The sequence below is a fragment of the Carlito syrichta genome, unplaced genomic scaffold (assembly GCF_000164805.1).
Source record: "Carlito syrichta isolate Samal-C Ts95f unplaced genomic scaffold, Tarsius_syrichta-2.0.1 Scaffold308142, whole genome shotgun sequence".
In the NCBI taxonomy this organism is placed as follows: Eukaryota; Metazoa; Chordata; class Mammalia; order Primates; family Tarsiidae; genus Carlito; species Carlito syrichta.
Window position 1 is genome coordinate 884929 of NW_007252238.1, and position 17107 is coordinate 902035.

The 17107-nt window shown below is 42.0% G+C and overlaps 1 protein-coding gene across 2 annotated transcripts in view; it reads right to left on the reverse strand.

Annotated features, from left to right (window-relative positions):
* NR3C2 (nuclear receptor subfamily 3 group C member 2) overlaps positions 1 to 17107 on the reverse strand; it is a 362756-nt gene that overhangs the window by 10516 nt on the left and 335133 nt on the right. For both annotated transcript variants that reach the window (XM_021716062.1, XM_008065056.2), the window contains one exon: positions 13138 to 13295. In XM_021716062.1, coding sequence (XP_021571737.1) covers positions 13138 to 13295 — 158 coding nt within the window. The remainder of the gene's footprint in view (positions 1 to 13137; positions 13296 to 17107) is intronic.

The following is a 17107-nucleotide window of genomic DNA, read 5'->3' on the forward strand; positions in this document are numbered from 1 at the left end:
GAGTGAGACTCTGACGCCCCCTTCCCCCCAAAAAAACCCCCAAACTGAAATGTGAGGAAAAAAAGGACTCTGAATTAAATGACATGGTGGTAACTAGATCTTTCCAATTATTATTCAGATTTTTCTAGCCCTTTAGGAAATGCTTTAGAAAGAATCCTTGTACAAAGGGCCAGGTAACAGAAGACTTCACCCAACTTAAAAATTCTAGAACTTGTCATTCAACTAGAAAGCTTCCATGACTCATGGCTTCCATCTTTGGCTGTTCCTTCAGAAGTCATTTTCTTCTGTTTCTACATTCCCTGTGGATTATATACATTCACAGCCAGTTCTCAATATTCACGGTAGTTATCTCTTATAGAGTCCCTGTGAACAATGATTAAACGAATACTGAGCAACTGTTCCTAGGGGAAGTACAGGGTTCAGCTCTCACAAGCTGCCAGTCACAATTCTGTCATCAAATGATCAATAGCTTCACCTTGTTTTATGTGTGTTTCTGCGTAAAGCTGCCTTATCGGGTACAACGTGCACAGGTGGGGTGGTGGGTACACTTAAAGCCCAGAACAAAACTAGGTACCCCTCAAAGCTATTACAATGAAAAAAATTAATGTATATTGCTAATTTCTTAACATTGAACTCAAGGCCAACAGTTCTATAACTCATGCCTGAAGGAAGCTTCTCTAATCCACATATTTTTCCATGAGCCACACCACAGCCTTCTTGCACTTAGAAACACCAGACAGTGCTTGGGTTCAATGCTTGGGGACCTTCTTAACAGCAAAATCACCAAGAGAAGCACAAAAAAATGCCATAACAACAACAACAAAAACAAAACATGGCAGGCAATAGATCTCAAAAATGGACGATTATTTACAGCAGGAGAGCTGAAATAAGACAGCAGAGTTGCCGTATTCAACCTCAGCCTGGCCCAAGCACGTCAGCGGCAGACATTTTTCACAGCTCTGCAGATGTCTGCGAATGACTGCAAAAGTGCCCTGAGTGTTGATTTTAGGGTTACAAATAAATCTTAGCAAGTAGGTGAAGTCGTATATATAGTCTGAGAATGATGAGGATTGACTGCCTGCAATTTAAACATATACACTTTCTAGTCCCTTTAACCATGACCTTGATAAACTTAATTGGTCAACTGGCAACTTCTTGGCCTTTTAAGTATCAGTCATTTAAAATTATCTCCTCTAGTCCAAAATGGCACTGGCAATAACATTCTTCTTCTCTATTGTGCAACAGTGTGTCTCTCTTTATAAAATTCCTCCACTATTTCCTTTTCATGTCAAATCAGGCCTTAGGTTTAAAGCTGTTCTTCAGTGTATTGATGAGTCTCTTGGCTCCTTGGAGTCTTCTGTCCTGCTCCACCTAAGCTTTCTGTCTTTCACCTCCTGCCACCTTCTTCCCTGGGCACACCTGCCCGGTGTTCTGCCCGTTGCAAGGTGTTCTTCACACTCTACTCTAACCAGCATGATCTTAAGTATTACGCCCAGGCCCGGCTGCATCATTTGTGGGACCCAGTGCAAAAGAAAAAGAAGGGGTCCCTTGTCCAAATATTATTAAGAATTTCAAGATAGGGACAGCAGAACATTATAGTGGGACCCTTCTGTGGGACAGCACAGACCACATGTCCAACACTGGCCCTGGTAATATGCGCTTTGTAGAAAAGTCCTGAGCGATAACTAACCCACCAGCAATGGAGCTGACCAGGTGGAGGACTGGTCTTGCCACCCACAGGTGACATCTCCTGCAGGTGCTTCCTCCTCCCCTGTACCCCTGCCTCATTTATGAATGTGTGGAAATGCATGTCATCACCTCATCTTAATTCCGTTCTCTAAAAAAGGGGTAAAAATAATCAGAGTAAATATTACTATTATTCTCTTTTTATAGAGAAAGGAATTAAGATGGGGTGATTAAATTTAAATAGTAATATTTACTCATCCTCACCTCATGGAGACATTAGAAGGATTTAATGACAGGACTTAGGAGGAAAAGGCACATGTAAATCCTGGGTATTATACAGTTATTATTCTATTGTAAGAAGAGAGATTTGGGCTGCCCAGGAGGGGGGATTTATTGACACAGGTGTTAGACAATGAGATAGTTTTCTAAAATCTCTCCCAGATAGATTTTCGATCAGGAAGAGATTCCTGGGCATCAGTGTTGATTTAGATGTGATCTTCTAGAAGTATGGCTTACTCTGTGGTACTTTCTACCTGAAAAAAAAAATTATTTCTCCAGAAAGCTCACTCTGTGGCAGCACAAATCTCACAGAGTCCAGTGGGTATGGAATGCACAATTTCTTCCCACACCAGGGCAAGGTCCTTGTTTTTCCCAGCATTCTTATAGAAATTTTTTATAGAAAGTTACTCTCTTACAAATGTCCAAAACTAGTTGTGAACAAAGGCACACCTTTTGTGGGTCTTGTGAAAGGTTAAGGATGAAGCAGGAGTGGGCATCATAAGAAAAAATACTTTTTTTCCTCTCCTTAAATAAACTGGGATCAGTCACAGCTTTTCATTTTGCGAACGAAAAGAAACAAACTGCTTTCATTTTAAGTTCATAAGAGAAAGAAGATTTTGACACCAAAACAAAACAAAGCAAAAAGAAAAACACAGAATGGGAGAAAATATTTGTAAATCATATATCTGATAAGGGATTAATATTCAAGAACTCCTACAACTTAACAACAACAACAACAAAACCCAAAAACTTGATTTCAAAATGGGGCAAAGACTTGAATAGACACTTCTACAAAGAAGATATGTAAATGACCAGCAGTACATGGAAAGATACTCAACCTCACTAGTCATTAGGGAAATGCAAATCAAACTCACAACGAGATACCACCTCATACCCATGAAGAGGAGTACTATCAAAACAAGCCAGAAAATAAGGAGAGTTTCAAGGCTGCGGAGAAACTGAAATCCTTAAGCACAGCTGGTGGGATTGTAAAATGGTGCAGCTGCTGTGAAAAACAGTTTAGTGGTTCCTCAAAAAATTAAATGTAGAGGCCAGTACAGTGGCTCATAACTGTAAACCCAGCACTTTGGGAGGCCGAGGCGAGAGGATTTCCTGAGCCCAGGAGTTTGAGACCAGCCTGGGCAACTTAGCTAGACCTTGTCTCTACAATAAATCAAAAAATTAGCTGGGCATAGTGGCGCATGCCTGTAGTTCCAGCTACTTGGAAGACTAGGGCAGAAGGATCGCCAGAGCCCAGCAGGTCAAGGATGCAGTAGCTGTGAATGTGCCACTGCACTCCAGTCTAGGCAACAGTGAGACTCAGACTCAAAAAAAAAAATTAAATGTAGAATTATTATATGATCTGATCCAGTAATTCTATTTCTGGGAATATACCCCAAAGAATAAAGCAGGATCTCAAAGAGATATTTGCACATACATGTTCATAGCAGCAGTATTTACAGCAGCCAAGAGGAAACAATCCAAGTGTCCCTTGATAGATTAGTGGATTAACAGAATGTGGTATATGCATACAACAAAATATTATTCAGCCTTATGAAAGAAGGAAATTCTGACACACACTGCAATATGGATGGACCTGGAGGACATCACGCTAAGGGAAATAAACTTGTTGCAAATAGACAAATGTGTGGTTTTCATTTACATGAGGTAGTCAAATTCATAGTGACAGAAAGTATAGGGCTGGCTGCCAGGGACTGAGGGGGTTGGGAGGTGGTGCGGAGTCTTTTTTTTTTTTTTTTTTTTTTTTTAATGGGCATAGAATTTCAGTTTTGTAAAATGAAAAGCTACAGAGATTGGTTGCACAACAATGAGAATGCACTTAGCGTTATGAGCTCTGCATTTAAAATTAGTTAAGATGGTAAATTTTATGTTTGTGTATTTTACCACAATTAAAAATAAAATAATAAAAAAAGAAAGGCCCGGCAACTTGTGAGGCTGAGGCAGGAGGACTGTGTGAGCCAGGAGTTCAAGGTTAAAGTAAGCCACGATTACACCACTGCGCTCCAGCCTGGGTGACAGATGACATCCTATCGCTTAAAAATATATACAAATAAAATAAACAAAAAAGGGAAGGGAAACTTCCTACGTTGACTTTTTTTTCCCATCATTCGAATATAATCAAGTACAACTACATCTTAGAATGCTGCCTGGCTGCTGATCACAGTTGGTAAGGACTGTAAGTTGTCTGAAAATTAGCCACTGGAAACTTTTTGAATGAGGTAAGTAAATATCCTGGATTTTGCATTAAGTCAGCCACAGAAAACCATGATCAAGAATGAAAGACAAAAGAAGACACAGACACTGTGGCTGCATGCAGAAATGATGCGCCATGATGATTCATGTCATGTGGACGTGACGGGATGGGGGAGGCTCAGGATGGGTGTCCCAAACAAAATCATGACTGAAATGCAAAACCAGCTGGAAGCCTCATGGCTGCCTTGATGGCAAACTCCTTATATGTGAGAGATATATACTTGTATATATACACATAGATGCATGAACAGTATATAATCAAGCCAGCCAAGGTCTAGAATAAAGTCTGCTTGGGGGTTATTTACAAAGACAGGGTTTGTTGAGCTACTGAGTTCTCCCAGCCATACTCAACCATGTAAACACAAAAAAGTGGCATGTTCTCTGGACTGCATTCCAATTGTTCATTTACATACATCCCATCCTAGAATAGAAAGAATCACCGTTCTTTTCTATTTATTAAAGCAATTTTACTAAGGAGCTTTGCTGGACGACCCTTTTAGAATTTTTTTTAAAACCCTGACTATTGTCCTTGTTTGCTCATGAGTCTTACAGGGGTTGGGTCAGTCCATCATTCTTCACAACTACCTCCTCAGGGCGCCTGGTTTTCAGATCACTTTCTTTTTCTTTTTTTTGAGTCAGAGTCTCACTCTGTTGTCCAGCCTGGAGTGCAGTGGCATGCTCACGACCACTCCAACATCGACCTGCTGGGTTCCGATCCTTCTTCCTCAGCCTTCCAAGTAGCAGGAACTACAGGTGTGCGCTACCACGCCCGGCTAATTTTTGATTGATTGTAGAGATGCGGTCTCACCAAGTTGCCCGGGCTGGTCTTGAACCCCCGGGCTTAGACAATCCACTCGCCTCAGCCTCCCAAAGTGCTGGGATTACAGGATGAGCCACCAAACTTGGCCTTCAGACCATTTTCTAACTGATCTTTCTGCAGCTTCTGACCCTCAGACCACCGCTAGTGAAGTGGGGACCCTGATACTCTTTTCTGGCTTGACCCCAATGTCCCTCATGTTGCCTCTTTCCCATACTCTCTGCAGTCCCCTCCCCATTTTAGTCCATTTCACTGCAGTGTTTCCTCTGGGTTTTGTTCTGGTCATCATCTTGAACCATACTGACATCGGGCAGGTCCCAGGCTCCAGTGCCACCACCTCCCAAGTGGGCAGCAGCAGGCTGATCTTCCTTTGCTTCATTCACAGAACTGTGTTCACCTGACATTTCCCCTGTCATGTCCTACAGGCACCTCAAATCCTGTCTGAATAAAACAAGCTCTTCTTCCCCTCTCCCAGATCTCACCCTCAGCCCCCTTTTCCATGAGGGTACCACACTGCCCAGCTATCTACTTCCAAATCTTGGGAGGCTCATCTTTGACCGGTTCCCCTTTCTCTCAGCCTCCAGATCCTATTCATTGCCCATAGTTATTACTCCATACCTGAACCTCTTTTGGTGCCCCTGCCCTAGCCTGCCATCTCTCACCTGGACAATGGCTCCAGCATCCCACCTGGCCTTTCATGCCCTCTGGCCCCTCTCTGATAGATTCTCTAGCATCTGCTAGAAAGCACTGTCCAACACAACTCTGTATACTGTCCAATATGGTGGCAACTAGCCACATGTGGTTACTCAGCACTTGAAATGAGACTAGTGTGACTAGGGACCCACTTTTCAATGTTGCTTAATTTAAAGGTAAATAGCCACACATGGCGGTGGCTACTAGACCAGACAGAGCTGCTCTCGAGTCTCTAAAATGTGGTTGAGTCAGAGTCCCTTGCTACTTCCTTGACCTGGTTCGCAGATCCCTTCATAGTCTCCCTCCTCTTTCTCTCCATTCCTTCCATGAGCCTCTCGGATACAAGGACGTTCTCCAGTTCTCAGAATCACACTGCTTCTGTCTCTCTTGCGATGTGAACTCCTTTGGTTTAAAGTAGCTTCCCTCTATCCGGCACGCTCTGACTTGTCCTTTGGGTCTCAGCTTAGCAGTCATTCCTTTCAACTCATGCCACGGCCCCGTCTCTATCCTGTCAGTTCCCATGGCAGACACTCCGTATCAGAGCATCTTGCATACTGGGTTTTGATCCCAGTTAATATTCCCTGTTAGACTGGAAGCTCCGTGAGGGGAAGACCCAAGTCTCTTTTGTTGTGGTTATATCTTTAGCACCAGTACAGTGCTTGGCAAGAGAGAGGCTACTGAAGAGTGAGTCCCTGCTGCCAGGGGGTTCATGGTCCCCAAGGCACTGTCCTCGCTCTCAGAAGCAGAGTCCTCAGCAGCCCTTCTTTTGAATGTATCCTTGGAGGCTGTTCACAAGGGGTAACTGAGAAAGAGATGGCTCATTTCACAGAGCATAAAACAACTGGACACTGAAACATATTTTTTCTTATATTGTGCCCTGGTTATGAACAGCCTCTTTCCAACAAGTTTAGGAAGAGCGGTAATTAAACTCCTCTGTGGCCTATCACAATAGGAACTGACTACAGACTCTAGGGGAGCTTCAAGAGACACGATCATGGCCGCTGATTGATATTACCTTAAACCAAGATGGAACAACACATAAGGACACCCTTCATATCTCTGTAGGGAGTCACACCTTCTAGCAGGGTTTCACGGCCCCAGCTATCACCATATAACATACCCCAATCCTTGGATGGTCCAGACCTTTCCACAACGCACTGAAAGTCATCAAGGCCAGATTTATCCTCCATACTAAAATACCAGAACATTTTTACCTATTATGATTTATTGCCCATTTAGTCACTCATTTTTGTTTTTAATTATATTTGATGTATTTCTTTCCCTTTATATAAGCATAAACATATTTTAAATAAAAATAAGCATCCATGGCTCCATGGCTCAGCTTGTAATCTCAGCACTTTGGGAGGCTGAGGTGAGTGAATTGCCTGAGACCGCGGGTTCAAGACCATCCCAGGCAACGTGGCAAGACCTCGTGTCTACAATAATTAAAAAATTAGCAGGGCATGGTAGTGCGTACTTATAGTTCCAGCTACTTAGAAGGCTGAGGTGGAAGGATAGCTGGAGCCCAGCAGGTCGAGGCTGGGGTGGCTGTGAGCGTGCCTCTGCACTCCGGCCTTGGCAACAGAGTGAGACTCCAACTAAAAATAAAATAAAATAAGCATCCATTGGCACAACTTAGCCAGAGTGATGCATTCTGAACCCTTGAAATCAGAAATCTGTAAATGCAAATACCAGCCCATCTACAATGGGAATTCGAAAAGAGACGCTGTAAACCATTAATGATTGTTCCACTGGTTTCAAAGAGTAGACAAAGAGTAAGATCTCCACGTTAATTGTTAATTAAAGTCTTTAGATCTGTAAAGGTTTCCATTTCAAGAGGAGTGGTTCTTTCACATTTCTGTCCTCTGTTCTCCTTGGACCCTTGGAAGATAAAGCTTTGCTCACTTAGCTGACTCAGGAATAAACAACTCTTCCTTTATTTAGAGTATTTATTAGTCATGGTTTTATCAAAGAAGAAGGCAGCACAACACTTAATAATTATATTAAGTAGTTGTTTAGCTCAGTGTGAGACAGAATGTGGCTTTAACCTCTCTCTCACTCTCTCTCTCTCACACACACACACACACACACACACACACACACACATACCAGCACTGGGTACTTTATTATAGACACAGAATCAAATAATTTCATTTCACTGTCACTTGAGCAAGAGGAAGAGAGGACAGACATTCGCTCAGTGCCTGTTATGTGGCAGGTGAATCAATACCTGTGTTATTTCATTTACTTCCCCAAGATTCCTACAGGACAGGACTTACTGCTGTTTTACAGCTGGAGAAACTGAGGGCCAGATGCTTTCAGCAAAGCGCCAAGGTCACTGAGAGGAAAAATGACTCAGCACCATAGGCCATGCTCTTCCTGCTATCTGTAGTGGTCTCATTTCTGTGACGGGCTCCTATGTTGGCCTCAGAACTTTTTCCGAGGAGAAACTTTTCCTGACTGGAAAGACATACCACAGAATCCAATGGGGACATGACCAAATAAATGGTAGACCGAGCCAGATGTGTGGCTTCATCCTTCAGGGTGGGGTATGCAGTGCTTAAAATAGGTTTGTGCCTATCTCTAACCCACCTATCGTGTGATCATGATGGAAATTACCGCTACCACAGCCGGATGCAAGAGCACCTGCTAATTAAATGAGCAATGAGACTCTCAAAATAATTTATCAACAGTCATGGCTGCTTGCAGCAACATCTCTTTTGTTGATTACAGTGTCACTGCTACCGAGTGCCCTTTTCACCTAAAAAATGAAGTCTCCCCAGTGTGCTCGTGTTATATTTACTGTCTCACCAGATTTCTATTCCCTACACCGCCCTCCTTCCTCTGCAAAAGGGAAGCTTTGGCTCCCAGAGCCTGGCTAGAGAAGGCACTCCTCCTAGAAACCCAGGAAGCAGTTATGCAGCAATGGAGCATTCCTTTCTGTTGGGCGGAGCACAGCATCTCAGTGACATGCTGATGCCTGCCCCGCCAAGGGGCAGGTTCTCATCTGGGTTTAATGATCACGTGCAGAAACAAATTCTCCAACCCCAAGCCTGCTCAGCTTCTGTGGAGGCAGACCTAACATTTTGTTTTGGGAACTACTCAACACACGTGACATTTTAGTACAAAACCAGGTGGACTGCCTTCAAGATGAAACCCCGTGCCTCACAGAAATGATGCATTCCAGAACATGCCAGGGAGGATCCAAATGCGTCTGGAAAGCTGGAGAGCGGTGCAGCTGTTTCTAATGTTCCTAGATGCTGCCTTTCTGATCTCCAAAATGCAGCCCAGCTGAGAAATGAGCAGCTGCTATCAACCAGAAGTACTCCCTCATCATGATGGTGGTGTCAGGGGCACTAAACAGTGAGTCAAGGAGGTTCAGGTGCCACCAGCTACCTAGAAACCATAAGAAATCACTCTCTGGGGCTTTCTTCTTCTATTAAATAAGGACTTTTTTGACACCCCCTTGGAAGTCTTCCATGTGTCCTGCCCAGCACAGCTGGCTCCCCTACCTTCTCCACAAGGCTTGGTACCAACTAAGAATAAACAGCAATGAGTCCATAGTTCAAAGCGTGCTCACCTACTCCGAGTCCTCAGCACGCTTCCCTGGGGGCTCCAGGTACCGTGTGGCTGCCTTGCTGTTGGGTCCTTCCCCTAGTGGCTGGCACTTTGAAGTACTCAATGATCTGCTGAATGAGATATATGTGGACTCATACAGACGGGCCTTCTGTTCATGCCTGCACCTTCAGTTCTGGAACATGGCAGGGGCTCAGCCACAGATGAATGCCTGAACACACACGTGCTCTCAAGAGTCCCCTCAACCAGGAGACCAATTTAGGCACTGCTCACCTTCTGTCAAGCATTATGCTCCAGCCGCCTCTGTGGAACCTAAGCTCATCGAGGGCTGGGTGGGTGTCATGCCTGTATCTTGTATTGTCTGTAGCACTATCTACCCTGCTAGGCATGAAGCACATTTTTGCTAAGTGTGTACACTGACATTAAATTGCAATCGTATGCTGTTTAGTAGAAAAAGGACGAGTTTTGCCTTGAGATACTATTAATATCATCTTTGATATTTACTAACAGTTCTATACAGTGACTATAACATAAACAGTCCTTGATCTCGAAAAATAAATAGTTGTTAGCAATAAATTCATTCGAAATATGCTTCCTTCACCCACAGAAAATGGCTACTCCAAGTAATAGCTCAGAAATGATTCTTGCCAGTTCTCTCTAGTAGAATAAGGGTTCTCTGTACTTTACATATGACACCCAAGATTCACAATGCAAAAATATGTCTACTGAGCCTTACCACAGATGCCTTCTTTGAAATATTTCTTGGAGAAAGACTGATGTTCAGAGGGCTTTGGATTCATTAAAGTCGCTGGCTGATTCAAACATTTAACTGTCAACCTGTTCTTTCAGAGAATGTTCCTTTTACCCACGTTGGCATGGTTCTGCCAACACACATGTGCACTAGGTAAAAGGAATCCATGTGTGTCCTGAGAGCTCATATACTACGTCTGCTATTTGAGCAGAACTTTGATCTACATTCAAAGTGTTCTCTTTGTGTGACCCTTAGAAACAAATGCTCTTTTTTCCACAAGGTGACCAGAACTAGACCCTCCGAATAGAGAGAGCCAATATGTTGTGTAGCTCTTTGTTCCCTTGAAAAAAATCCACAAATGCTGATTCACTAATTAATGAAAAAAGCTGTAGGCAGTCTGGAGCGTGAGTAAGTGTGAATGCTAGAAAGGTCCCTCCAGACTTACAATGCATTTTTCAATGTTCTGTCTGGGATAGGAATATAAACAGAGCATTCACGATGCTTCTGTTAGGCTACCTTTCAGATCAAACATTTTTGATACACTAAAATAAAGCTTTTATAATTAAAATGTTTCAGCCGGGCTCGGTGGCTCAGCCTGTAATCCCAGCACTTTGGGAGGCTGAAGTGAGTGGATTGCCTGAGCTGGCGGGTTCGAGACCCACCTGGGCAACTTGGTGAGACCTCATCTGTACAATAAAATCAAAAATCAGCTGGGCGTGGTAGCACGCGCCTGTAGTGCCAGCTACTTGGAAGGCTGAGGCGAAAGGATCGCCGGAGCCCAGCAGGTCGAGGCTGCGGTGGCCGGGAGCGGCCACTACACTCCAGTCTGGGTGACAGAGTGAGATTCCAACTAAAAAAAAAAAACAAAAAAAAACCAGCAGAGAGGTTGTGACCTGGGGTCACAGGTGTAGCCTCTTAGTATCTCTCCTGTCCTGTGTCACCTAAGGTACACAGATTCTGAAAGGCTGTGGAAGAAACACGTTTTCCTTTTTATTTTCTTTATTTTTTGTTGATTTGGGGTCTCACTGTCATTTAATCTAGTATGCAGTGGAATGACCCTGGCTTACTGCTGCCTTAACCTTCTGGGCCTAGGCGATTCTCTGGTATCAGCCTCCTGAGTAGCTGGGACTGCAGCTACAGGCATGTGCCACCATGCCCAGCTAATTTTATTTATTTGTTTGTTTGTTTATTTATTTATGTATGTAGAGATGACCTCACTGTGTTGCCCAGTCTTGTCTTGAACTCCTGGGTTCAAGCAATCTTTCCACCTTGGCCTCCCAAAGCGCTGGGATTGCAGGTGTGAGCCACTGCACCCAGTCAAGTTTTAATTTCTATTGTCCATGTCATTACATGGAAATTGCTTCAAAACGTATCATCTATTATAATGTGTTGTGATGACAACTACTTGTTTAATACTGCACTTGTGCCTACTTGTACAAGTAAAGGAATTTAAGAAAGAACCATAAAACCCCATTCTAATCTCTACTAAAAAAGTCTTTCAACCTGGGCAACTTGGCGAGACCTTGTCTCTACAATATATCAAAAAAATTAGCCGGGTGTGGTGGTGCATGCCTGTAGTTCTGGCTATTTGGAAGGCTGAGGTGGAAGGATCTCCTGAGCCCAGCAGGTTGACGCTGGGGAGGCTGTGAGTGTGCCTCTGCACCCCAGCCTGGGCGATAGAGTGAGACTCCAACTCAAAAAAATAAAAATAAAAAAGCCTTTCAATGAAGGTCACAGAAGAAAGTAAATCTGTCATGTGTTCCCATGCAGATGATATGTAGCTTCAACATAAAATGAGAAGGAAGGCCTTGCTCTGGCTTCCTGTGTTTCCTTTCATGGAAATCACTGGAGCGTCTGCTGTGCTCCCAAAGCCTTGCTTGCCATCATCTCTTCTTTCTAAGATTTTCCACTAAACCACACTCCTTGTGCCACTGATCATTAGCAAAACTATTTCTCACTGAATTCACCTCGCGGGAGTTTGACTCTTGTCACTTGAAAAGTTCAGAGAAAACAAAGATCAATGATATACACAGTCTCAGTGTAACACATTGGAAAGTGACATTCTTTTATCAATTAACCCTATGTCATTAGCACCAGGGAGAAATGACATTCTACTGGCATAATCGGATTTCTAAAGGATAAACTATTATGCCCATAACAACACTATTCGCGTATTGGTCAGAAGCCTGTCAACATTTTCCTTGACAATGGAAAAATATTTTTTTAAAGATATTAAAAATATTTTTAAAGATATTTAAAGGTATTAAAATATTTTTTTAAAAATATTGTTTTGAAAGAGTTTATTATTCAAATCGTATAAGCTGAACTGGGGCAATACATTCTCCAAAGAAAGTATGGAAACTTCACAAATATGAAGAACAAAGTTAGCATGACTGCATACAACATTCTTTGAGCCAGAACTAGAGACGTTGCTTGCAGAGCGAAACAAGAAGCATATTTCAAATGACACACAACGCGAGTTATCCAAATCAATATTTTGTAGACACTGCTAAAAACACCTCGGTTACATCTATAATTGACTAAATTAGAAATGAGCGCAAAATCTACTTTCCGTATTTACACAAGACAAGAAAGGTGACTCCCATGAAGAGTAATGAATAGAGGATCCAAAATTTGGCAGAAGCTGAGACGATCCAAGCTGGCCCCGAACCACTAATAATGTTTTTTGAAAGATTGGGTTATTAGATTAACAGTCGTAGAAGATGGACATTATTTATGCAATGTTAAAGCAAACATTTTTACTAACCAAACATTTCCTAAATTGCAAGCAAAAATGTGAAACTCAATCTGACATCTGTAGCAAATCCGAGGGCCTCCCTGGTCCATGGCATACCCTTTGCTGTAAATAATGGTTGTTCCAAAGGTTACTTGAAAAAAAAAAGTCCTTAATCAGTTTTTAACTCTTACTGCCTTCCACAGTATAGTTGACTCCAATCTTTCCCAAAACCCTGAGAACGCTCAGCTCTCTAGTTTCCTTTGGTCAGAAGTGTGTGTGTGGTGGTCAGTTCCTTACTGAACAGGAATCCAGGGCCCTACTCACGTCATGCATGGAGTCGAGAAGCTTGGTCAGTTGGTAGAATCTCTGCCAGCTCTGTCCAGAATTGTTGGGACACTTAGTTACCACCTTCCTCAGTTCTTTGATGTAATTTGTCCTCATTTCTTCAAATGCAGCCTGGCTTTTGAGGCCATCCTTTGGAACTGTGTTAAAAAATACAGACGTGTAAATTCCCAGGATGGAAACCAACGTAGCCATCTTAGTGGCTAAGGCCACATACTAATTTTGCGGTTAGATACTGAATCTCAATGAACTGCATTTGTGGATAAATATGACAGTTAACACTGGCACACTCGTGTATACACACACACACACACACACGAACAATAACTCCTATTGATCAGATGTGTATTATTACACACTTTGCATATACTGGTCCACTTAATCCACCAATATGTTATTCTTACTCTATGGATGAGGAACTTGAAGATCAGAGGTTGAACTGTTTCTCAAGGACACAGTAAATAAATGGCAGAGAAGGGGTAGTATAAACTTAGGTCTCCCTGTTCCCAAAGCCTGCCTCTTCACCACCATGCTACATTGCCTTGTATTTTTTGAATCCTAATGTATCAACATCTTAGAAGTAGGGAAATATATTTTGATTTTCCAGGACAACTGGGCGATAGAGTGAGACTCCAACTCAAAAAAAAAATAAAAAATAAGAAAGTCTTTCAATGAAAGTCACAGAAGAAAGTAAATCTGTCATGTGTTCCCATGCAGATGATATGTAGCTTCAACAGTCAATCTAAGCTGGGGCTAGCATTAGAAGGAAACATTTTCATATTCAAGTTCAAATAGCAAAGACACCGGAAGAATCTGGCCATCTACAAGGACTGGACGCTGCTCACAAAGAAGTGCTTACTATCTGCTTTGCTCCACGATCACATGACGATGGAGGTGCTGTCATGTGATCTTCCAGCACAGCCCCCTGCTGGGTCTGGGCACTGGTTTGTGTGTGCCCTGGGGTAACATCAACAGCGGCTCTGTATGCAAGAGAGCAACACTGAAAACTTTCAAAGACAATGAACCATGTTCGTCTTTCTCTCCAATAAGGTAGCAAATTAAGAATTCTATTTTCTTCCTTCCTTTTATGTAGTGGCTAGCGTTTATATTTAAACAAACAGAATTTCACTTAAAAATAAGACTTTGAAATTCAGGACTTGTATGCATACCAATGCTTCTGTGTCCTAGGACACATAAGACACTTCATTGAGAAGGAAAGTCCAGGAGAGAGACACAAGGCAGAGCCTAAGCCAACTAACTACTTACAGGTTAGCTTTTCACCATGGCCAATAAGTAGTTATATTTATGCTTTAACCCTAAAAAAGCAAATCAACTAGAATTTTATTTTTAGAAGATGAAGACCTAAGAATACCTCACCTTGTGATACTAACATTCTGAGGTCGAAGCTGCTCTTATTTTCACTTCTTAATATCCATCCTGTTTACTAATTTCTCATAGCTGGTATAAATAATAATTTACTTTGGTCATCAGCATTTTAGAAGGGCTAAATATGTTTCTGAGGATAATGTGCCACCCTGAAAGCCAGGCACACCACTGTTTCCAAATAAACCCTGTTACCCTGTAAAAAGATATGGATTATCTTGCAAATTAACTGCTACTGTTATGTTAATAATCTCCTTGAGTTTAATTGTTGAGGCTTTTGAGTTGTGGTTTATTTAAGACTATTTTTGTGAGGGGAAAAAATAAATCTCTAATAGCAACTGCACAAATTCCTGAGGCTACTTTATTAGTCGTCATTTTAAATATTTGACATTCACATTAAGAGTTAAGAGCCATCCATTATATAACGAATAGTTTTTTTCTCTTAAATTAAAACCTTGTCTTAAAAGTATAGAAAAAAATAAAGAAGGATGGTAATAACGAGATGTCAGCAGTAAAATGACAGACCCATTTTCTTTTTCTGTCTTTTTTTTTTTTTAGAGACGGGGTCTTGATTTGTCTGCAGTGGCATGATCATAGCTCACTGCAGCCTTGAACTCCTGGGCTCAGTGATCCTCTCAACTCAGCCTCCAGAATCTTGGCTTTTAAAAGTTTTTTAAGGCTGGGCACAGTGACTCATGCCTATAATCCCAGCGTTTTGGGAGGCCGAGGTGAGGGAATTGCCTGAGTCCATGGGTTTGAGACCAGCCTGGGCAACTTGTCTCTACAATATATCAAAAAATTAGCTGGGCATGGTGGCACTCACTTGTAGTTCCAGCTACTTGGAATTCTGAGGTGGAAGTATCACTTGAGCTCAGCAGGTTGAGGCTGCAGTGGCGTGAACATGCCACTGCACTCCAGCCTGGGCAACTCCAACTCAAAAAAAAAAAAAGTTTTTTGTAGAGATAGGCTCTTGCTATGTTGTCCAGGTTGCTCTTGAGCTCCTGGGCTAAAACAATCCTTCCACCTTGGCCTCCCAAAGTGCTGGGATTACAGGTATGAGCTATCACATCCGGCCTATAGGTGTGTTAAGCTAAAACTTTCTAAAAGAAACTGAAATTTTGCAAATAATATTGCACTTCTCATTCACAGATTAGCACTTTATTTTAAGTTGTAAAACTGTACAAAGTAAATGTTTTGTTTTTTTAATGTGGATATTCATATAGAGGTCATCATCTATATTAAAAAATTAACCAGCATTAGAATAGTGAATAAAATGTCATTATTATATTTTAATACTATATGGTACATCTACTAAGATGAACCAAATTCATATTTCTGATATTTGTGCTATCAAAAATTCTAAAGATTATAACAACTTGTGTCAAATATTATTACTTGTATTTTTGCTGTAAATGAAATATATTGTAACAGTTTCCTAGCCAGATTTATTTAGAAGTTGAAACAAAGCCACAAATAAAGAGAACTTAGGCAAAACCTCAAATTTTGGAAGTCTGCCCAGAGTTTCTGAATTTACTTATTAAATGCAGCAGGGCTGCTGGAAGCCATTCAAAACTGAAGAGGAGCAAAGAGACAATGGGGTGGAAGTTGTCTGTTTTCCACTGGAAGCACAAAGAACATGAGATGCTCTTGATGTCATCACTGAAAAACTTTCTTGCTACCCTGGACATCAGGTGTGCAATTGAAGATTCCTAAATCAGAAGAAAAACTCGCATGCATTCTATCAAAGATGAGCAAAATAAGCTTACGAAAGCCTGCAGTTTCTAGGATTCACACAAGTTCTTTACCTATGTTTTCCTGCCTTTTTACTTTGCTCTTTCTGCATTCAAAAAGAAAAATTAGAATTGAAAGTACCGAGCTACTTGGAAGCTAAGAAATTAATTCAGGTATCGTCAAAATGATATCAGAATCTATTACAGGCTGAATGAGTATGTAAAAGGATGTAAAAGGATAAGACACTAATTAAGATTTAGCCAACATTCATAAAGATTAGTATCACAAGCATTTTTAGGAAAAAAATGTTTCATTTACATTCTATCATCCATCTGTTATAGTTTTTTTTTTTTTTAAACATTTTCCAGTAGTGGTTAATACACTAGCTTGGAAGGGGAATAATAAGATCACTGTCACTGAATTTAAAGATTATAGTTCCAAAGTTACACTTCGACTTCGGAAAGGATCATTGAGAAGCAACAGCAACCTTGAGGAAGGGTGGGGCTGCGAGCTGACCCTGCAGATGAGGGTCTATAAACGCAAAACCTGCAGGAGCCAGGCTGGGTGCAATTAGTGAGGAATGGTGGGGCCTGCGGCAAACTGGAGAGAACAGGCCCTGCCCCGGGCATTCGGATTCAATGAAAATAAAACCAAAGGCCAAGAGCAACCCCCAAAATCTGCCCCGGCCAAACCAAACACAGCTGTGAACTGCTGGCCCCACCTTCCTGCCAGGGCTGCCGGCTTGTCCCCTCTGCTACAGAGTCGGCCTGCTCACACTCTGCGATTGCTTCTGGTCACCCTGTCCCGTGCCATCCACCACCTTTCTGTGTCTCCCTTC